The sequence below is a fragment of the Oreochromis niloticus genome, linkage group LG23, assembly GCF_001858045.2.
Source record: "Oreochromis niloticus isolate F11D_XX linkage group LG23, O_niloticus_UMD_NMBU, whole genome shotgun sequence".
NCBI classification, from domain to species: domain Eukaryota; kingdom Metazoa; phylum Chordata; class Actinopteri; order Cichliformes; family Cichlidae; genus Oreochromis; species Oreochromis niloticus.
In genome coordinates, this window is record NC_031986.2 from 41,779,350 (window position 1) to 41,802,846 (window position 23,497).

At 40.1% G+C, this 23,497-nt stretch overlaps 1 protein-coding gene across 2 annotated transcripts in view; it reads left to right on the forward strand.

The window, feature by feature from the left end:
* The first annotated feature begins 16,154 nt into the window (after positions 1-16,154).
* The window catches only part of si:ch1073-396h14.1 (disintegrin and metalloproteinase domain-containing protein 10), a 33,162-nt gene continuing 25,819 nt past the window's right edge, over positions 16,155-23,497 (forward strand). The window contains exons 1-4 of one of the 2 annotated variants that reach the window (XM_005479026.4): positions 16,155-16,439; positions 19,858-20,005; positions 20,255-20,373; positions 20,982-21,137. In XM_005479026.4, the coding sequence (XP_005479083.1) occupies positions 16,379-16,439; positions 19,858-20,005; positions 20,255-20,373; positions 20,982-21,137 (484 nt within the window). In that variant the 5' untranslated portion in view covers positions 16,155-16,378. Of the gene's footprint in view, positions 16,440-19,857; positions 20,006-20,254; positions 20,374-20,981; positions 21,138-23,497 lie in introns of those variants that run through there. The other variant, XM_019352016.2, reaches the window with a different exon arrangement.

Below are 23,497 nucleotides of genomic sequence, written 5' to 3' on the forward strand. Positions count from 1 at the left end.
TTTTGGGGCCATTACTGTTTCTGTTACATCTGCTCTCTTTTCAGCACTATATATTTTGTTTTCTAAGTTATAGATCTTCCATAGGTGCTTGGACTGTATCAAAAATCAGTTATTTGACAATTTTCTCCAACTTAATAAAGAGAAGGTAGTGTTTGTGCCTTCAACAGATTTGTGGAAATGGAAACTCTAGGTCCTCCTTGACACTTTTGCGAAATCATGACTTAATATTTGAGTCAGCCTTCCCCTTGGAGGCTCATGTTGACTCGCTCTTGCTTTTATCACTTCCAAGTTGCCAAGGTGAGTTCCTTTGTACCACGCTGTTAATTGGAAATTGTTATTCATGCCTTTATTTCATCAGAATGGACATGAGGGAATGTACAAAGAACTGGAATGATTTGAGGGACAGATTTTTAGAAAGGTAAATGTAAGTCTGTATTTTTTAGTAAGTAAAATTCTAATATTTTATTTATAGATTAGCTCAGACAAGTCTGTGGATGCACTGTGTTTACCAAGCTAGCAAACTGAAAACCCCCGATTCTCTCCAAATATAGTCCAGAGAGGCAAAAATACGGTGGCCCTGAGAGGCCAAACGGACTGCAACTTAAGAAAACACCAGCAATAAGAAAAACGCTGCAAAAGCACACAAAACACAACGGAAACAGCAAAAACGAAAACGGAAATAGGAAAAAAGAAAACAGAAATAGAACAAACTAAAACAGACAATAACCCGATGGACCAGTTGCAGGAACCAAAATATGCTTATAATTGCGCTGGGAGACACTTAAAAGAAGTGGAGGATCCATCAGTTTTGTGAGGAAAGAAAAGATGAGAGGTAAGTGTGTTAGCCTAACTATTAGCCTACAAATCTGTCAGTATTATATGAATCATGAGATTAAAGCACTCTTACCTAGCATATTTTGGTTCCTGCAACTGGTCCGTCGGGTTATTGTCTCCCCATAAACACTTCTCTTGTGCTTTTGGAAATCATTTTTTTCCTATTTCTGTTTTCTTTTTTCCTGTTTCTGTTTTCATTTTTCCTATTTCCGTTGTGTTTTGTGTGCTTTTGCAGCATTTTTCTTATTGCTGGTGTTTTCTTAAGTTGTAGTCCGTTTGGTCTGTACAAAAAGGCCAAACTCCAGGGTTAGCCCCCATTTGTCACAGTGGTTATGTCAATATTTTATGTATAATTTTTGGTAAAAAAAAAACAAACCATTTGAGTCTGAACTGAACACCTGAAGCCGGTTCAACTGGCTGGAACTGAACAATATAGATATACAGATCACAGCTCGGAGAGAGAAAATGTACTAGAGGTCTGTGTGACCAACTTGACAAATGTATCAATGCACAGCTTTCAGCTTGTCTGCTGCTTTATGCAACACCTAACAGCCAGCAGTGGAATACACTCTGAGCTCCCGAAATGTCTGACCAGTCGTCACATTGCCAGAGTCTTGCTGTCCATTCTCAGGTGCGCCTACTATCAGTTACAAAGCAACTGGAAACCAAGTCACAAGTGAACCGCTGGGTGACAGTGCACCAGAAACAAATATCCACAGAGGCATTTTATAGACTTCACTGCTTCATGTGAAACGGCTGCATAACATAACATTTCCTCTGCAGACCTTTTGAACTTAAGAAATAGTTTCAAAGGATCTGCTTTTATTTTTTTTTAATCCTTGAAGCTTGAAGTATAAAAAGTTAGGATAATGTAAATGTCCAATTCCTAAAAGAAATGCCTTAAATAATTTTTATTAGGTTTAACAAAGTACAACAAAATCCTGCCAACACTGCACATCTGCTCTTTCCAGATGCAGATGTACAGCTGTCTCTGCTGATGTGCAGTTGTTACAAAACGGATCCATAAATTGAAGTGTCCCTCCTTCTTTGGAGCTGAGAGACAGCCATGGGGGGGGGGAAGGCAGATTCTCATCCAGCAGCTTATCTGTACAGAACAATTTTGTTCATCATAAGTTGTTGCTTAGCGTCTGGCAGCATTTCAAGGTCACTGCAGCTAAGAAATGAACACAGCTGGAGCAGTTTAAAGTTGTGTGTTCTCCTGTCTAAAATTAATCTGGTCTAGATTACCTGTTGTGTGGTTCACCTTCATGTCATCTTGTTGTGAAGCGCAGTCAGTTTGCTTGTATTAGTGAAACAGTAGCTTTTCTTGACATTAGTTTAGGTCTCACGACAAAGACTAAACCAGATTTATATGAAGCCAGCTGAATTTCAAATCTTTGCTGCATGTTTGCCGTCTTTAAAAAAATCTATAGAGATTTAATGACTCTCTACAGACATTCTATGTCAGGGTTTTTCAACATATGAGAATATTTTCTCTTAATAAAGAGCCTTTAAATTCATGTCTTACAACAGTTACCAAGATAATCACATAAAACCTGAAAGCACTGACTCTGAACATCTATGCGTGTAAATACAGCAGCAGCAGAAGTTGCTCTGGTTTGAGAAGCAGCAGCTTTAGGTCTCTTACACATACTGTGTGAATGTAACCCTGCTCCACCCGACTGCTCAGCCAGTAATTCAAGAGTATAATTTAGTGTCTCCAATATTTTCTCCCGATGTTCCAAGTATGCTTTCTCTTTCTGCAGCTTAGCCACAGAAATGCTGCGGAGGGGCCCAGACTAAACATGAAGATATTTTGCAAATACAAGCAGAGCAGCCAATGAAAGTGAATGTTTTTTATCATTATTTCTGATGGAGAACAGAATACCGGAGAGGATAAAGCAGCCAAAAGGCAGGACTTTCTGCACTGGAGTTCTTAATGCAAAGCTAAACAAAACGGCATCAAAGCTATTGCACAACTGAAGCTCCAGTCCCTTCAGCAGAACAAGAGGAACTCTTTGTACATGTGCGTAAGTGAACTCCTGTGGCCTTGGGGTGGAAACAAAGCTCATGACTCTGCTAGACAGGACACCACCTGGACTCTGGTGATACGCACACACATAGACACACATGCTCAGATGGTGAGGCACATTCCCTTTGTAACTCAGAGTCTGTACAGGCGGAGGCATGTTTCCTGTATGACGACGAGGTTAAATGACGTCAGAAGCCTCCCATCCACCTCTGCTAACCCACTCACACAGACACATACGCGCACAGTTATCTCAAAAAATATTCTAATGACTTACATTTTCTTGACTTGTGCTTTAACCATAACCATACCTTTAACCAACCTCAAATATAAACCTGCCCTAAGCTGATTATTTATTTACTTTGAGGGGACTTTAAAAAAAAAATAATGCATGTCCCCATATATAGATCCCCTCAAGGTGATTAGTACTTACACACTCTTTCTCCACAGGCATTTCACAAATGTCTGACTCACGGCTAGCCAATCAGAATTGACCTGGCATGTCTCAACTTCTCTTTGCTTTGGGGTAAGTAAACACATCATTGTTACGGGCACCGATTAAGGTGAAATCGCAAACATGCAGACGCAGCTGCATGCTGTGACCTCATTTCACGTTTTAGTGTTTTACAAATTCTACCTCTGTTCGAACATCTTGAATTCAGAAGCTGCCCAACCCAAATGTCCTGATGAACGTGTTGCAATGAATGGAGTGAGTCTCAGTCAAGTCAATCAGCTTTGTAATTAATCCCAATTATTTCCAACGCCTTTGCAATAATACTTAAGCTCAGTAACTCTGTAATCACAGCACAATGAGTCACTGTGTAATGAAGAATTGTTGTCAGGTCACCTGGAGACTAAACCTGTCACTCAGGTTCAGGTGGTGAGCATAAGCGTGAAAATGAAGTGGTGCGATCTGGGAGTGAGGTGACTTTACTTTCTCCTGTTCAGGTGACCTACTACACCAGACTGTTTGCTCAGTTTACAGGAATACACTAAGATTAGCACTGAAAAAATATCCTGATATAAGCAAGAAAGTTGGGTTGGGCTCAAACGAGCTGCCATTATTATGAAATATCGATGATTATGACTGATGATCATTCAAGCAATTACACCATTACCCACTCACTGTCTGTGACTTTTCCATTATGCAACAACTTCCTGTGTATAAAACAAGAGACAACATTACCGACTAATGAACCATATACCTTTCGAGGAAGAACAGGACAGGCAAAGGCGGAAAGAGTCACAGACAACACAGAAAAATTAGAGACTTTAAAGGAAGTTCTGATAAATATATCTAAAACAAATATTAAAGCAATAAAACGTCCTAATAATGGTGTTTGTATTAAAACATTGTCAGTACTTCAATCTGTTCAATATTCCCTCAGTAAAGAGAAAAAATCCAGGGAAACATCGCAGAGTTTCGATTGGCCAGCTGCAATTTAATGATAGGTCTTTACACATACAGCGCAGTAATTTGCCCTTTAAATGCAACCAATAATCCTTACAGTCACCCTGTATGTTTCACAGCTCACAATAATCCTTATATTTCCTTATTGTAGGCCCTGGTGCATTTTCTGTCTAAAACAAGCTAAATTTTGGGCTCTTCCTCCTTTATCACTCTCCCTTTAAGCCTACTTTCTTCTGGTTGTCTGCTCCTCCCAAGCAGAAGCTGGTGAGTGGGACTTCTGTGCTGATAAGTTCATATTAGACATATCCACTCTCACTGACATGTCTGGAAAAAAAAATACTGAAACTGATTGTTAAAGATGTCTGAACCCTGAGCTAGCTGCTCTGGATCAACTTTGCTCGTGTTTGTTTAGAACATCCATATAAATGACTTCAAGTGAACAGAAAAATCCAACATCCGAGCTTATGCCACATATAGAACAAGGTACTTTTTATTAATTCCCATGGGTGCACCATTGTGGATGGAGCCAGATGTTAATTTGGCACAGATAACAGGCCACAGACTCTTCCAAGCTAACACTCACATTTATCCGGGCTTGCAACCGGAACTAGGAGTACACCAGGATGTGACCCCCCAGCATGTGGCTCCTCCTGGCCTCTAACCAGGGACCTGTTCACATATGACGTGAATGTGTTAACCATGCACAACGGAGCCACTTTATATAGCATACAGAAGCCACAAATATATTAGGTGTAGTCACAAATAAAATGTAGTATTTAAAAGTATAAAGTGATGATAGCTAAAGCCCTACATAAAACTGACTGAACTGGGTTAAACATAATAAAACCACAATAACTCCTGTAGATCATAATTGTAAGTGCTGACAAAAAGACAGGAAGTCAGACAGGGGCACAGTAGTAATGACCTCATAGTGATGACACACCAGCCGCTGTGCCAGGAGCACTGCAGTCAGAGCTCCAGCACAGGCCTTATAAGGACAATATATTTGACTCATTCTGTGCTGTGTGAATGACTGACAGACTAACTGAAAGGGGGATGACAAGAGTAGTGTTCATTATCACCACACCACACATCTTCCCTCTCCTAAATCCCTCTCATTTATTTCCTGTCTCCTCCCACACTTGAATCCAATTCTTTCCTGCTTCTCTCTCCTTCTGTCTTCACTTGGTTCCTCTCTCTCATTTCCCAGCTTTTAACCGTGTTTTCACCTTCTGTTAAGTAGGAAGGTCAGCATGAGTCCTACACAGACACACATGAACACTGTCACATACACACACATCTGGCTGTAGCTGGATCTCACCACTTTGCTGGGAGTGCAAAAACGGAAGGTGGCTGTGTGCATGTGTATGAGGAGGAGTGCCTTAAACAGGCAGGGCCGAGAGAGGATGAGGATGGGCTGGGCCTCCAGCTCCAGAGTTAGAGAGAGGAAAACCCTCCCACAGGAAACCAGCGCTCCACTCCACATGGCCTTTTAAGGTAAAAAACTTCCCAAAACTCTTCTCGCTTGGGAAAAGGGCTAAGATATAGTCATATTTAAAGCTAGAGAGAGAGAGAGAAAGAGAGAGAGAGCTGCTAAAGGCAGGGAAGAAGACCCAATGAAAAGCTAGCAGAAGAAAATTCATGTGCTTGGAATTATTGTGTTATTTTTTAAGTAGCACACCTCATTTGTCAAGAGCCGAGTCAGTTTCCTCAAGTGTTGCTAGTTTAAAGTCATATTTTCATAACATTTCACTATCAGGGCTTTTATGACTGAACGCCTTCATTAGCTCTGGTTGTGATTGTATCTTTATGACCGAGTCTTTGACCTGCTGCATAGTCAACAATTATCTCCTGTCTGAGTCATATCACGAGGGGAGGGGTGTGGGAAACAGACCCCATGCATTTCTTACACATGGGAAAACTATCTGCAGTTTTAAGGAGATATAAACAAAAGATGCGTTCGCAAAGTGAGCCATTATGAGAAATTGGTATTGTCGAGAGACTTGCAAAGAATTCCTAATGTTTCTGTAGGATGTCCTCTTTGTGAGCAGTTACTGGATAACAGCCAGAGAGAAGTTTACTGTCAGCGTGGATGTTTCAAAGTCTTGCACACAAACAAACTATTTGGCATTTTTGCCATTTTGGCCAAAATGCAGTTTTTTGTTTTGTTTTTTTAGCAGTGTAAAAGAATAAGGGAGAGCTTTAATATATGATATTTGGAATTTTGTGTGTATCGACATTTTATCTGTTTAACAGACTCACTGTAAGGAACCAACTTCCTTTGGGAAGAAAAAGCAAATTCCCATAATTTAGAGTAGAATGAACTTTATTGTAGTTAAACAAATGCAACAAAATTTAGACTGGCATCCCTCCTATAGCCGTGATGGAGGCCATACCTCAGGGGAAAAGACATTCCCCAGTCTGTTTGTGTGTACCATTTGCCTAATGGCAAAACAAATGCATGTATAATACTTTGCTTAAGCTTAAGGTTAGAGGCTAATGTTATGTGGTGAGTCTCTAAGGGTCCTCTGAAGTCTCTGAGCACTTCTGTGTCTTACAGACGGTCCAAGGTAGAGGTCTCTTGGATGCACTGCCCTAGCATTTAAACCCCATGGTTTCATTTACTGCTTTTACCAGCACACCTTATGTATGCGTGTGTGCATTTATATGCACGCCCCTATTTTTGATGGGCGCTGCCTTGTCTTGCCCTATGTTATCTGACTGTTTAACATTGCTCACAGCAAATGTGCAAATAAAGATCTTTGTCTCGAATGCCTGTCTTGCACCAGTTATTCACAGTTTTATCGCCTCATCACGCTCATTTATCAGAAGAGGGGCTGACAGGGAAGTTGTATTACCTCCCTGTCAGAGGTGAGATGACACACATTTTGTCATGAATGGCTAACAGTGTGAATGAATGCAGGATGGATCATAAATTAATGTAATTTCACACTTACATTATAATCTCTTATAGTGGTGACTAAATGATCTAATATGATCTCCACCTGCAGGAGCTGCCAGCTTTGCCTGTCTGCAGTTTGGTGCTGGATGGCTGAAAATAGCTCCTGCTGCTGGAAATGAGGTTGATGAGAGCGGTGAGAGTGAACCAAAACAGTAAAAATGTAGGTTGTAAAACCAAGCCCAAAACGATGGGCTATAAACCTCCACAGAGCTGAGGGTATAAACTGAATCTCTGTGGGTTCATTCCGGCAACAGATCTACACATTAGACATAAGAACCATTGTTCATATAAAAACACTGGTTAGAACATCTTTAAGAGTAAATTATTTGCCTCATATACCACAAAATCGCACACATATAACAAGCTTCTGAGGCTTTTGCTTCATTATTGTGTGTTTAAGCAGCATTTGTACAGACTTTATCCTTCTTATAGGTATTCAAGGACAAAGTTTTCACCATATAAACAAAGGCGTGCTGCAGAGGTTATCAAAGCTCTCCAGTTAAGAAGCCATACCGGAAAATGCATGACGTTAGCCTGATAGGCTGCTGCCAGCATATCCCAGTTAATTAAAACCTGAAGTGCTGCCACTGCCAGCTCGGTCACAGGAGGTCAAAGGTCACTGTATGAGTGCTCGTTAGTCTTCCTGGATTAGAAATGAAACAAGGAGGTGTGGCGGACGCATGAAGACTGTGAGAAAATCACGACTGTAAACACTGCAGCCAAATCCCACTTTAAGTGGAGAAAATCTAACAGATGTTACACATTTACTTTTTGAGTCAAGCTCTTTATTCAGACTGTAGCTTTTAGTGTAACTCCTCACTGGATGAACTTCATACTCTGCAGCTCGTCCAGAACGCTGCTGCCAAAGCCTCTTTTCTCACCCGTCTCCTGTGAAGCCTCCACTGGCTCCTCACATAAAGTCGAAATCCCATTGTGGAGGAACTCCTTGAAACTCGTAGACCATTTCCAGCCTTCCTCATCTGCACGGTTTGGGCTCAGTTTGTGACGGTGGGCTCTTTCTGTCCTTCAGCAACCTGGAGTTCACCTCCCCCCAGCCTGACCTGAAATGTTCTCCCTCCTGATTTCGCAATGTGGAACTTCTTTGGTAAACTTTTGCTCCTCTCTCTGTCAGCATCTTTGTTTTTCGGTCAAATCATTCCAGTATTGTTCTCAACACTGATTATCTCTCTCTGCCTCATTAATCTACATTAGCTTTTGTACCTCTGTTTGACAAAGTTATAAAATAAAGCAATAAGCCTCATGATGTGAACCAGAGACCGTGCGTGCATGCGTGCCTGTGTCTTTTTGCCTTACCCACATATATTTGAACACGTGGCTTCATTTAAAGACTAATGGCTGGGGTCATTTGTCATCAGCAGTACAAACAAAAGTGGTCTCACGCACACTAATGCACACATATTACTTTATGAGATGTGTATTTTCCCCTCCAGCTTTTCAAAATCAGCTCATTTTATGATGTTTCAGTGTAGCCACACTCCATTTTTTTCAGTGCTGCCACAGAGAAGTACGACAAAATTTATGCTTATATTTTTGCTGAGTCGCACCCATTCTCCCTCTGTCCCTGGTTGGGAATATTGCTGTTTTCCATTTGTGGGGGTGTCCCCTCCTTTTCTCACTGCCTCCTCACTGAGCGTAATCACATTTGTTGAAGGTTTGTCAACAGCTCCCTCTTCTGGGCTTGAAGAATATGACGTAATGTGTGCTGATTACTCTCATTTCTTTGTCGCAAGTGAGACCAATAGGAAACACTCACTGGCCACCTCGTTAAGTACATCTGTTCGACTAATTGTTAACACAAACATCTAATCAGTCAGTCAAACAGCAGCAACTCATTTAGGCTCAAACTGAGCATCAGAATGGGGAAGAAAGGTGATTTAAGTGACTTAGAACGTGGCATGGTTGCTGGTGTCAGACAGGGTTTTCCAGGGATTTTCCCACACCAACTAACTGTTTACAGAGAATGGTGTGAAAAACAGAAAACACCCAGTTCTCTGGGTTAAAAAAATGCCTCACATCAAGGATGTAGAGCCAGCAACTCTGCAGCAGATGTGTGACGCTATCGTGTGAATATGAACTGAAATCTCTAAGAAATGTTTCCAATACCTTGTTGACTCAATGCCTCAAAGAATTAAGACAGGCCTGTAGAGAAAAAGACTACTACTTCAGGGTTGTCGGGAGGCTGGAGCCTATCCCAGCTGACAGTGCCAAGCTGGGCAGGTTGCAGTTTCTGTTATTTCCTTTATTTACTGGACTTGTATTTAATACAATTCTTAAAAAGCTTTGCATAAGCTTAGTCACACTTACAATTAAAACTATCAAAGCTCATGTCAACAGGTAACATTTTTCCTTCCATCCATTTTCTCAACCACTGATTGATTCAGGTTAATAGAAGGATTAAAGCCTAGCCCAGCTGATATCAAGCAAATGACAGGACACACCATGAAAGGGTCACCAGTCTACTAGGCCTAACCCAGAAAGACAGGCAACCCCTGACACGTAAATCCCCACCTGCAGCCATTTAAAGTCAACATGCATGTCTTTGAGGCATATATGTAAGGTTATATGACACACATAGACTCAGTGAGAACATGGAAACTCCAAAATCCAAAAGTCCGAGAGCCAGGGTACGTCCTGGACAGGTCGCCAGTCTGTCACAGAGCTAACACAGAGAGACAGACAACCATTCAGCCCTATGGGCAATTTAGAATTAACCCCACTACAGGCAGCACAGTGGAGTGGTGTTTAGCACTGGTGGCTCACAGCAAGAAGATCCTGGGATCAAATATACAGTCTGGCCAGGACCTTTCTGTGTGGGGTTTGCGTGTTGTCCCCTTGTTTCCGTGGGTTCTTGCTCGGTACTCTAGCTTCCTCTCACAGTCCAAAGACGTGCATTTAGTAAGGCTGCACAAAACTATCATGTAACGTAAATCTTTGAACTGGAAAATCCTGGCTGGGCATGCTTTCACTTCTCAGTTTCAAACTGCAACATTTCAACACGATGCTGACTGTACTGCATTCTCAAATGTGTCAAGGTTATATAATGTGTTTTGGCATCAGAGCTATTAGAGCCATATCAAACAAAGTTTATCAAAATGTTAGTTTAACGGGCAGAGATTGCTCCTATCTCTGCTGTTGGAAGACCTCGTCTGCCCGTTTATATTTTGGGTAACAGTTCGTGACATGACCTGACATGACAAGGTCTTCAAAATCTATTAACGATTCTTAGTTTTATGAAATATTGAGATATTTGAATGAAAAGCATTTGACATGTGTTGTGCCACAGTGCACAGTGCCACACGTCTCCAAAAAAACCCTCACAAAACTACAAACATATTTTAATGTTACTTTTTTAGTCATATGAAAAAAGACATTAAAGGTTTATAAAGATTTCACCAAAAGAAAAAGGGAAATCACAGCCTTACAAGAAATATGAACAAAAACTGCATATGACGTGTTTACTGTAGGGGGAGGCATTGCATTGCAAGTGGACAGCCTCGCATAGTGTTTTTCTCTTTCTGGATGTACAATGTGAGTCCACACTGAAATACAACTACAGTGCGCTCTTCAAGAACTCCATTATTTTATACTGATTGTGATCAGTGTAAAAGAGGCCACTGCAAACAAACACGATCCTGCAGATCTACTTCTAAGTATTTCGCCCTCAGCTTTCAGAGACCAGCGACGATATCAGATGTTACACAGACATCGTCGGATGCCAACTCATCCATCTGTTTAGCTCAAATTGTGCATACAATGCTGTCATTATGGAGTCTAACACAGACTGGATATTGTGCGGTGCATGTTATAAAGAAAGGGAATGCCGTGGCCCTTTGTGAACTGGGTCAGGTCGGTAAAGAGGTTAACACTTGTCTCTGTCAGCAGAATGATGTGATTTGATAATTCCCATAACCTATGAACCCCCCTGAGAACCAAAGAAACCGTGATCCTTTGTCTCGAACTATGTAGACATTTGTAGGGTCACACTGGATGTCAGGAATAGTGTTGGTTTGATTTAGCCTTGAAGGCCACCAGAAACTCCCATGAAAAACACTTCAGCGAGTTAGAGACGAAAAACCTCATGAGACCACCTCCTGCAACTCGAAAAAGGAGGAACAGACAGGATCAGTTACAGTAGCGTGGCCTTAAAAAAAGAAAAAGAAACAATAGGATGCATGTGAGATATGCAACAAGCGCCGAGATCCATGCGAGCAGGAAACCTATGGAAAGGATTGATTTGAAACCTGAATTCTTTTGTTTCAAGAATAAAATCTTCCAATAAAGCAAACTTTGGGCCATAAAATGTTAAGGCAAGGTTACATTTCATAAGAAAAATGCTGAGATAGTGTGTGAGTTAACCTTCTGTCTAAAGTCAACGTCCTGGAGTAACCTCTACACTTCTTAAAGGTAATTATAGGAAGCATAAAGGTTATGGGGCCGCTCCGAGAGCTGTAAAAGTTGCTTGTTTTCAATAGCCAACTTCTGATTCTGTATTTTTATTCACAATATTTGATGTCATTTAAGCCGTTTCCATTTTAAAATTAAAAATGCTCACTCTGACAACCCAAAGGACACATGAACACTCCACACATGTGTTTAGTTGCACTTTGTTTTATTGATAATACAGCCACAAGCAGACTTCTTGATGATATGTGTGTATGGCCAAAGTTGTGTGAGCCTGGTGGGTGTGTCTTCGAATCCGGGTGATTCCTTTTCAGCCAATCAGCGGGAACCTGGAGGCCTTTCGGGGAGCCTGCCAGTGAATGATTAAGGGATGGGGGAGGGGAAGCTCTAAACCAGGCTGTAAAAACTGACCTGTTGGAGTAAACTGATAGTAATATGTTCATCTGTAGTAGCTTCTCAGGCCAAGAACCCGTCTGCAGGCCAAGTTTGAAATCTGTGGCTGGATGTGACCCAGCTGAGACATCCATCCAGTCTTAGTCCATTTCAGTATTAGCTGTATTAAGTGAGGACGTTATCCCACCGTCTCTTAGACAGGCAGATCTTATGTGTCCACGTGTGCACAGACATACTATAAAACTTCAAAAATAAAGCGGTCTGATGCATAAGACTTAACTCGACAAATTTCTACTACTACACCATGAGAACACAACATAAGGACAACTTTGCATAATTGCAAAACCGGGCTGACTGATTTAGTCCTATCCTTTATAAACGATGAATACTAAAACAGGAAGGATGAGTGCAAATTAGGTTTACAGGAACAAAAAGGAATCAAAGTTAAACATGCAATAAAATCTGCTGTGAATTCATACAAAAATAAATAAATAACAAACATGGCTGCTAAACTCTAACAATGTGGAAACCATTTTAATCCGGTCTGATTCACTTGGCTCCAGTTCCCACTGAGAGCTCCAGGATGTCGATCACTAGAAATCCCTCTCCGGGACAATGTAAGGAAGTCCCACACTGTAAATCGTGAGACGTTTTCATCAACGCAAATATCATCAACACCATGTGATATGTCAGTAAAACCTCTCAGATCATTTGTACCTGTTATTTACTTAAGCCTGAAACTATTTAAATATAGAAAATAAATAAAATAAAGTTGCTTCCAACCTGCGTTCATTTTATGTGGTCAAGAAGTCAAATTAGGACATCTGCTGATACACATTTGACAAAAAAACAAACAACAAAACAAAACAAAAACTCTAAATGTTAAAATAGATCAAACTTATATTACATCCTCTTAAAATTCTAAGATTTTACTTACAGGGCAAAATATCAAACATCTGGTGCTCAGCGGGTCTTAAAATCAGGTAAATATGAGCTGAGATGAACAACAAAACGTGCCGGGGCGATGGCCTCACATTTGTCAGATGTCCAGATCCCACAGCTGCAAAACAAGCTCAAATGGTCACCCTTACTCCAACGTGGTTGACAGTTGGTATGAGACGCTTGTGTTGATATCCCGTGTTTTGGTTTTCTCCAACATGGAGTTGTGTGTCTGCATTAAGGCCAAACCACTTTGGCTTCATCTGCGCAAAGGACATTGTTCCAGCAGTCTTGTGGTTTGCACAGTTGCAACTTTACAAACCTTAACTGGGCTGCGTGAATAATCCTTCTCACCGTACAATGTCGACTTCAAATTCTTTAGAAACTGCAAACCTCTGCTTTTATTGAGATGCTCAGATTATAGCATTATACATGCTTCCCCTAGGCAACATCATTAGAAGACATAGCATAAATTTTCACTGCTATGCAGATGACACGCAGCTCTATCTATCCATGAAGCCAGGTAACACACACCAATTAGTTAAACTGCAGGAATGTCTTAAAGACATAAAGACCTGGATGGCCGCTAACTTTCTGCTTCTTAATTCAGATAAAACTGAGGTTATTGTACTCGGCCCTGAAAATCTTAGAAATATGGTATCTAAGCAGATTCTTACTCTGGATGGCATTACCTTGGCCTCCAGTAACACTGTGAGAAACCTTGGAGTCATTTTTGACCAGGACATGTCCTTCAATGCACATATTAAACAAATATGTAAGACTGCTTTCTTCCATTTGCGCAACATCTCTAAAATTAGAAATATCCTGTCTCAGAGTGATGCTGAAAAACTAGTTCATGCATTTATTACTTCCAGGCTGGACTACTGTAATTCACTATTATCAGGAAGTCCTAAAAACTCGCTGAGAAGCCTTCAGCTAATCCAAAATGCTGCAGCAAGAGTACTGACAGGGACTAGAAAGAGAGAGCATATTTCTCCTGTTTTGGCTTCCCTTCATTGGCTTCCTGTTAAATCCAGAATTGATTTCAAAATCCTGCTCCTCACATACAAGGTCTTAAATAATCAGGCCCCATCTTATCTTAATGACCTTGTAGTACCATATCACCCTATTAGAGCACTTCGCTCTTGCACTGCAGGCCTACTTGTTGTTCCTAGAGTATTTAAAAGTAGAATGGGAGGCAGAGCCTTCAGTTTTCAGGCCCCTCTTCTGTGGAACCAACTTCCAGTTTGGATTCGGGAGACAGACACTATCTCTACTTTCAAGATTAGGCTTAAAACTTTCCTTTTTGCTAAAGCATATAGTTAGGGCTGGACCAGGTGACCCTGAATCCTCCCTTAGTTATGCTGCAATAGACGTAGGCTGCCGGGGATTCCCATGATGCATTGAGTTTTTCCCTTCCAGTCACCTTTCTCACTCACTATGTGTTAACAGACCTCTCTGCATCGAATCATATCTGTTATTAATCTCTGTCTCTCTTCCACAGCATGTCTTTCATCCTGTTTTCCTTCTTTCACCCCAACCGGTCGCAGCAGATGGCCCCGCCCCTCCCTGAGCCTGGTTCTGCCGGAGGTTTCTTCCTGTTAAAAGGGAGTTTTTCCTTCCCACTGTCGCCAAAGTGCTTGCTCATAGGGGGTCATATGATTGTTGGGTTTTTCTCTGTATTTATTATTGTGCTATCTACTGTACAATATAAAGCGCCTTGAGGCGACTTTTGTTGTGATTTGGCGCTATATAAATAAAATTGAATTGAATTGAAATTGAATTTGCTGATGATCAGTTAATGAAGTGCTTTTGACCCGACTGCCATTTTCCCTTTTAATTCCTATGGAAGTAGCAAAGGTGCACTTATTGTTTTTCCACACAGCTTCATCATTTTGGCTTTGTTATGGTTACATTTATTTACCTGTTTTTAGCACCTGCTGAGGACTAGGTGATTGTTATTAGTTTCTGATATGAAACGAAAAAATTAAGCCATTTAATCAGTTTTTACCATGACTGTATAAATGCATATCTCTAAGCCATAAATATCCACACATTAATTTAGTAGCACTTCCCACATCCAATCTAAGCTGAATATCACTGCTTTCTTTATCATTACATAATCCTCTGATTCATGATATCTCTAATTATGTGGGAAACTGTTGTAAACATGTTGCTTTTCTTGTTGCAGAAGTGAAACAGGTGGCTTTTATTTTAAGCAGTAAAACCTTTGTTTTATTTGCATCACTTCCAGGTCAACTAATGTCCTGGTTCTGCTATTGTTCTAAAATCTTAAACTGTCACCCCTTTGCTCAGGATGAGGACACAAAATACCCTTCACACAGTAGTCATGCAAATGATTACTTCCTTCTCGTATTTATTATGAGAAGGAACCATTTCAGCACTTTCTTTTCTACACAAGGGTCAATAATTAAACCTGTGGGAGACTTCTTCCTTTTTCAGGAATGCTGAATCATTGCAACGCTAAAAACTGCAACATGATCAAGCAACTTATTTACAACGTAATCTTGTATGCTTTGTTTTACCAAACAACTACTGTGTTATTCTGTTGACTTTTGATCAGAAAATGTGCCTCTTTGAATTTGATTCCTCTATTTATATATCTATCCAAACCTACCCGACTCTATATGTGGAAGAAGTATTTGGCCCCTAAATATAAGAACTGGTCGTGCCGCCCTTTTCAGCTATTACTTTTAGAGGGCAAGGCAAGTTTAGTGAGGGTTTTTTTCATTAACAAATGAAATCATCATTTAAAAAATACATTTTGTATTTAATCTGGTTATTTTGGCTACAAAAAAAAATAGTTTGGTGATCAAATACCCAAAAAAGGAAGAAATAAGGGGGCGAAGGGGCAAATACTTTTTCACAGCAGTTCTATGACTTTTGATTCTGTCACTTCTAATCTTGCCCACCAGGAGCTCTGTACCTCTTGGGCAGGCTCTGGGGAAATTTCATCTTGAGGACCTTTAATTCCTTAAAATTCAACTTTTATCCTTTTTTATTAGTAATAATTGATTCCCCCCCCCAGAATATGCTTTTGTCTTTTGTCTTCTGAACTTGGACATACCAGAAAAAAAAAGTGAGAATCTCTGCGCTATGCTAACTATTTGAGAAACATATCTCACAACTTCATTTGAAAGCCTTCCTGCAACTGCGCAGGTATCTGTTAGCAAACAAGTCTGAATTTGCCTCTCCAGTGTGTCAGTGTTCATATCTTCCTGTGTCATGGCTTGAATTTTATGAGTAGTCACATTCCAGTGTGGGAAACCACAGGTACGAGAGAAGCTGAAGAGAAAGGTAAGGAGAAATGGGATGAGAAAGACAGAGAGAGGTGAGGAAAGGAGAAGAGCGCACCAATAAGGAGACGATGGGGGTCCAACACTGCTGTTTGCTGCTTTTGCTTGTCAGCTGCCATGAATGGATTACAGGTAGATACTGTCTAAATAAAAGGTCTTTGAACTTAAAAACAGCGCTGTTTGTAGTCACATGTGCATATGTGCGCGTCAGTCTGCCTGAGTGTCTGTGTGTATGAAATGGTTCTGTTTTGGTGGACTGGTCTGTCCTGGGTGAGACATGTCTCAACCTGTCCCCCCAGGAATGCTGTACAGAAGTGTGCTCTTGTGAAGTGTTATCAGCAGTGGAGAAAAATGTTTTGCTCACTTAGTCTTGCTTATTGGAGTGCATTATAGTGTATTTATGCGGGAGTCATTCATGATGGGCAACTAAAAATGGCTGCAAGCTACAGGGAATTATAATTTTCTTCCCTCAAGGGTTTCTTCAGTTAGCCAGAAAACACTCAGTAGATGGCAGATTAGTTTTAGGCAGACAGACAGTTAAAATTGTTGTGACTATGCCAAGAGGATATTGTCTGGAAAGATTATTTAGGATAAATTTGGGTTTGTTGCTGGATTTATTTTTTCCCCTTTTAGCATGAATGTGCTTAGCAAACTTTATGTCATCATAATCTTGATCTGAAGTCACGTTGAAGTCCAATAAGTTATGTATATTCAAAATGTTTAATATTTCTTTGCTTTAACAATGAAACTAATTTAAAAAAACCTTCCAAAATAAAGAAAGATATTTTTGAGAATTTAGAAGCAGCTACTTTTGGGAAGCCCCACATATCTGATTTGGCAGATTTTTACACCAGATGCTTCCTGGCACATCCTCCAAGGGATTCGTATGTGTCTTGAATTGGATCTCGTTTTGTCATTGAACTGTGGATGTTTTTCTTACTATGCCCATGTGTAAACCACTGCACTATAAAACTACTAATAGAATGAATAGCAGACTTGGATTCACGTCTAATTTTAAATTAACTTTTTACAAACCCGGTGTTTACTGAGAGAGTGAATGTTGACACTTAGTGACAATCACATTTCTGGTTTAAGTTTACATTAATAAATCACAGCAACAGTTTTTTCAAAACCTTAGCATCTTAGAATGGCCCTAGATAACAAGGCATCTAAAACCAAGGAAAACATCATGACAACTCCAAAACAACTCCCCTGCTGTTTAACCTCCTACACCTGCAAACACAACTTGCTGGAAAACAAAACAGAGTAAAGATTGTGTTTAAAAAAATGAATATGTCTCCTGTAATAAACAAGGATCTTGTAAGAATAGGAATGTGTCATCTGCATCAGGATTGACTTTGTAGTGTAGAGTGCCAAATATAAATGACTCTGTAAATACAATACAATACAATACACTTTTATTTATATAGCACATTTAAAAACCCGAAGGCACACCAAAGTGCTTCACAGTAATACAGCGAAACAACATAAGTCAATAACAAAGTACAGATCGGGCACTAGCACAGACAGAATGGAGGCACTAATAGACCGGAAGAGTTAAGTAAAATAGCCTCAATACAGGAGGAAGGTCAGATCGTGAATACAAAATATCTACTAAGAAGATAAAATAATAAAATTAATAAAAAGTTGTAAAAGGGTATTAACTGGTCAGGAAAGCCAGGTTAAATAAGTATGCTTTCAATCTTGATTTAAAGGATTGGATAGAGTCTGTTTTTCCAGGTCCCTGTGTGGTATATAATGCTTAGCTTTAGAAATCTGGTGCAATTGAAAGAAGCCAGATTTAACTACAGATGACACTTGCTTATCCAGCTTAAAGGAGCTATCCAAATAGACACCCAGGTTACGTATAGAGTCAGAGAGAGAGTTAGCAAGGGGCCCCAGCAGGGCAGCAAGCTGGTCTCGAGGAATATGACTATCGAACACCATAATTTCAGTTTTTTTCTCATTTAAAATGAGGGAATTATCCGATAGCCAATCTTTGACCTCTCTCAGGCAATCGAACAGGGAGTGCAGTGATGCTGACAGATCATCAGTCAGTTGACAATAAATTTGAATGTCATCAGCGTAAAAATGATAAGAAATATTGTATTTTTCAAATATGGAGCCCAAGGGTAACATGTACAAAGAGAATAATAAAGGGCCCAATACAGACCCCTGGGGCACACCACAACACAGAGGGGCAACAGAGGAAGAGTATCCTCCCATCACAACAGAAAAGGATCTATCCGAGAAGTAAGAATTAAACCAGTTAAGGGCAGAACCCTTGATGCCTACAACATGCTCTCGCCTCCTCAAGAGAATATTATGATCAACCATGTCAAAAGCTGAAGACAGATCCAATAAAACTAAAACGGCAGGGCGACAGGAGTCAGCAAATACAAGAAGATCATTGTAGACTCTTAGCAGGGCCATTTCAGTACTATGGTGTGGCTTAAAGCCAGACTGGAATTTGTCAGTGATATTATTTGCAACTAAGTAGGCCTGTATTTGGAGAAAGACAGCTTTCTCTAAAATTTTTGATAAGAACAAAAGGCTGCTTATAGTCATGACCAAAAGCTTTGGCAGTGGTGCAAATTTGGAACCTTCAGATTTTGTTTATCTGGTCTTTTTGAACATGTTTCTATTATATTTCGAACCAGAATGGGATATCAGCTTTTGGACTGTTATCTTTATTTATGGCATACTATTCCTGCCTTATCAGTGCTTGAAGCTGGTCAAGTGTTTCTGTTTGAGCCCCTGCTTTATAAGGACCGACCAAAGGTTCTCAGTCGGATAAGGTTTAGTGAGTTTCTCAGTTGGCTAGCATGGTGGCATTGTGCTTATAGCATTGGCGCCTCACAACAAGAAGGTTTGGGGTTCAAATACACCATCTGGGTAAGACTTTTGTCTGTGTGGATTCTCTCTGAGTACTCTGGCTTTTTCCCACAGTCCAAATACATGCAGTTTCATTGGTTATCCTGAATTGCCTGTAGGTGCGAATGGTTGTCTGTCTCTGTGTTGGCCTTGCAACAGACTTGAGACCCCACTATGACCACTAATTAGATAAGTTGAAACGGGTGACTGGAACTTCTCAGCAATAGGAACATAATGTTAATTTGATTTATTGTAAGCCTTTAGTTATCACTTTTGCTTCGTGAAATGGTGCTCTATCATTTCGAAAAAGGTACAGATTATCACCAAATTGTTCCTGGATCATTAAAAGAAGTTGGTCTTTGTGTGTTCAGCCCTTAAAAACTGGGTGGTTAAGCAAATGCCCACAAACTGTAATCAACTTCAAGTGCGGATAAGGCAGGAATACATCACTATCAATCAGGATTTGGCTCAGATGCTGATATCCAGCATGCTATAGAGAACTGCAGTCATTATGAAAAAGAGGAGCCAGCACTTCCAAAACATTTGGTCATGATTTTCTATCTATTTCAAAGAATAACACAAGCTGTTAAAATCAGAGTAACCTGAAAATTAGAAACAAAAATACTTTCAAAATGTTGCTTTTCTCCAGTAATAGGAACGTCTTCTTTTCCAACAGGTACTGTGAGTAGCATCAGTCCTTACATAAAGTATTACGAGGGCTTGTCTTACGACAGGGAAGATCTTCACAGGAAGCACTTGAGAGCCAAGAGAGCCACACAATCTCAGGACTATACACTGCATTTGAATTTTACTGCTTTTCACAGGTAACTTCACATTTCCGTCTGGGCAACTGGTTGAAAATGTCTGTCTATATGCAACTATTTGGTTAAACTAATAGGAAATACCTGCTGTGCAAACTCTTTGTTGTTGCTCCTAAACCTATAACACATGTCAGACATTAGTTAGTCATAAGTCCATATATCTCAGGAGATTATAGATCTGCATACTTCCCACAACACTACAAAGCTTTGACCACATCTGTAAGCTGCTGTTTGTGTTTTTCTTCCCTTCAGGACTTTCCACCTGCTTTTGAGGCAAAACAGAGCAGTATTTTCTAAAGACTTTACATTAGTCAGTGAAAATGATTCAACGTATGTTGATCTTTCCCACATCTACTCAGGAATACTAGAAGGTAGGTATCACAGAGATATCTTGTCATCCTGTAGGACTCCAAACAATTTGTCTACATTTGCAAAAAAAAAAAGAAAAAAAAAAAGCAAAGATCTATTTAACCAATTTCACTACAATCAAAATTTAATCTGGGCTATATCTGGAAAGTTCCACCTGAAGAAACATCTTTAGTAATAGCTCCACATTGATTAGGCCAAAATAAGCCGTGCTGGGCACAAGGATAAAAGATCCTCTGCAGAATTTCAAAAGTCCTCATTCAAGTCTCAGGTTTCAAGGTTTATTTTCATATGCAATGGAAAGAAACAGGTTTCCCTGAAATTCTTTCTTTGCTGTCCACAGATGGCAAACAGAATAGACAAATAAAGTAAATGATAATTTTAAAACCATTATGAAGAACTATGCAAAGTACAACAAAAGAAATACAACAGAATATGCAAAATATATAAAAAAATTTTAAAAAGTAATCTGAGCTGCAAAAGGCTGATTTCTCTATTACCCCATACCTCACCTTGTGTGTGCAGCTGCTGCCCCCAGTATTCAGGTTTCTGTCAGCATCATATATATTCTCACCTCTCTCTAATCCCAGTCTCTCCTGCCCTGGTCATGCAGGTGAACCTGTCTCTGCCTGCCATGGCTCTGTGTTACAGGGACAGTTTGAGGGAACTATCCATACAGAAAATGGGACTTATCACATAGAGCCATCTGACAGATACACCAGCAGTCCAACAGACCACCACTCGATAATCTACCGCGAGGACGACATGGGTAAGACTGCTTTGACTTCAATGAAAAGGTTGTCCTGCACTCAAACTTCTAGTGCCTCTGGGTAATGGTCCCAGTAATGCTCACTGTGCAGGATATTTGTGCATTTGCAATCCAAATAATACACCATGACCTGAATTTCCTGGCCTTTGGCATAAACATATCAATAGCTTGATTAATGGCCCTTTTGGCAGTTTTACAGCAACACATCTTTCCCACTATTTTTCATCCTTAGTGCGCCTCTCTTGTGTAGTATCTGCAGCCTGTAGTTCTCAAACTAATGTTACTAGAGGTCAGTGTAGTACCCAGGGACCTTATAATGTAACAGAACAACCCTTTAAGAGGGGGTGTAGGGGCCCTCACTGCCTGGTCACTGGCCAAAGAAAAGATAAACCGAAGATGGTGTGACTTTTGAAACAGGAGGGGTGGGTGAGGCTTGGGCCTAAATCAGGAGTAAGAGGAGTGAGAGAAGGGGGAGACGAGGTAGGTTTCTAAAAGAAGGAGACGAAGAAAGAAAGGCAGTATGTGGTGACTTCTTCAGGGTTTGAGGGCTTTGGAGACAATTTCTACAACAACAGATTAAGATGAACTTGGGTTTGGCTTAGGATCATATGATCTGTCCAGATGGGGAACATCAGACAACTGTCAAAGAGTACATGAATCAATGTGGATGCCAAAGTGGGATTCCCTTGCTGAAGGTGCATATTTGCAATAGTATCTGAATTTTTCCAAGAAAGCTTTTTACTGGAAACATAATTCACATTGTGCAAGAAACCCCGTCTCCCCCCACCGTTTCTCCAGAAGTCTGCACAGACTCCGCGGCTGCCTTTCCTCCCTAATCCTCCTGCCGTTTCTTCAGCGTCTTTCAAAGCTGTAGCCAAACTTTGCATGCGATAGCATCGAAGCTGTTAACATCCTGCTCTTTCATTCACAAGGCCAGCATATCTGCAGGAAGCTGTGAAAGATTTTGCAGATGATAAATAAACAATCAATGCTTCTAAACAAAGTGGTAAATTAGACCACGAGATGGGTGACATAATGTGTCTGCTCTTGTGTATATTTCCACTTCCCGTGGGTGTCGTGTGGAGGCAACAAGGGACGCATGAGGAACTTTCCATCCCCCATGGGATACTGGATGCCATAACATGTTTCAGATCTGGGGAACAGGTCAAGCCAAGAGCGGACATATTGCAGCAAATCATCATAGTGCAGTGTGGTAACATTAAGTAACATATGAACAATGTGCCAAGTCATTTTGTCTGCACTGTGGGAACCCTTCAGCTAGTCTTCCGCCCGTAGGTGATGGCCAGTATTGTCCTGGTCATTTAAAAATTTGAATAAAAACTTAAATTATCAGTATCTATTTTGGCTAATGCAATCATACCATTAAAGGTCATTAAACTACATGCAAAAAAGTTAAAATGCATAGACACATCGTAGGAACATAACTACATACTAAACACTAAGTTATGCATGTAAATACTATCAAAAAGGCAATAAGAAACAAATTTGTTTAATTTCAGGGCTGCATAAATAAAGATAGAGGAAACTGGTTGCCCCCTAGATGTTTAAAAAACAATTATGTTGCAAAAATGCAGTTTATAACTGTCAGTGTAACAAATTAACAATACCAAAAAGGAAGGGAAATTTTCAGTTTTACATTTTTCATATATATATATTTTTTTAAGTTTATCTAATTATATCATTGACTTTCCATTGTGAATATGAGAATTAACTTTTTTTTAAATCAATTTATTATGAATCTTTTTAGCCATCTAAGCCATCTTAAGTACTTTGGAAGTAAATACAGTGTTTCAGGGAATGTGTACTCATTGCCCCTGAGATCGTGCATAGGGAGTAACCTGCAGTTACTTCCTACTGCTAGGGAGTAGCCTAGAAATGATGGGTAATTATTAACCTCACATTCTTTTGGTTAAATGAAAAGTAATAAATACCCACATTTATTATAACTTTTAATGTTTAACTGCTGGGTCCTTAATTGCTCCTCCAAACTGAAAGTGGCTTTACAATCAGGAAGTAGTCGTTGCCCACAATATATGTCCTCTTCAGAACATCTACTGAGGATTTATGTTACATTTTATAATCTTACAACAACATAAATGGACCTTCAAACATCTACTTTTTTTGTATTTACTGATTTATTACATGCAAGCTTGGAGAATTTGAGAAATAACTCTCACCCCAGCTGAACTCCTGATATTCCAGCAATACAAGAAAGTCATCAAACATTTGAGTCGGTGCTAAAGTTGCTTCAGTTGTTGCGTGTAGGTGATGCTCTGGATGAAAAATGCTGATGTAAGAGTTTTTAGCTCTTGAAAATGATAGTTGTCCTTTTTGGCATG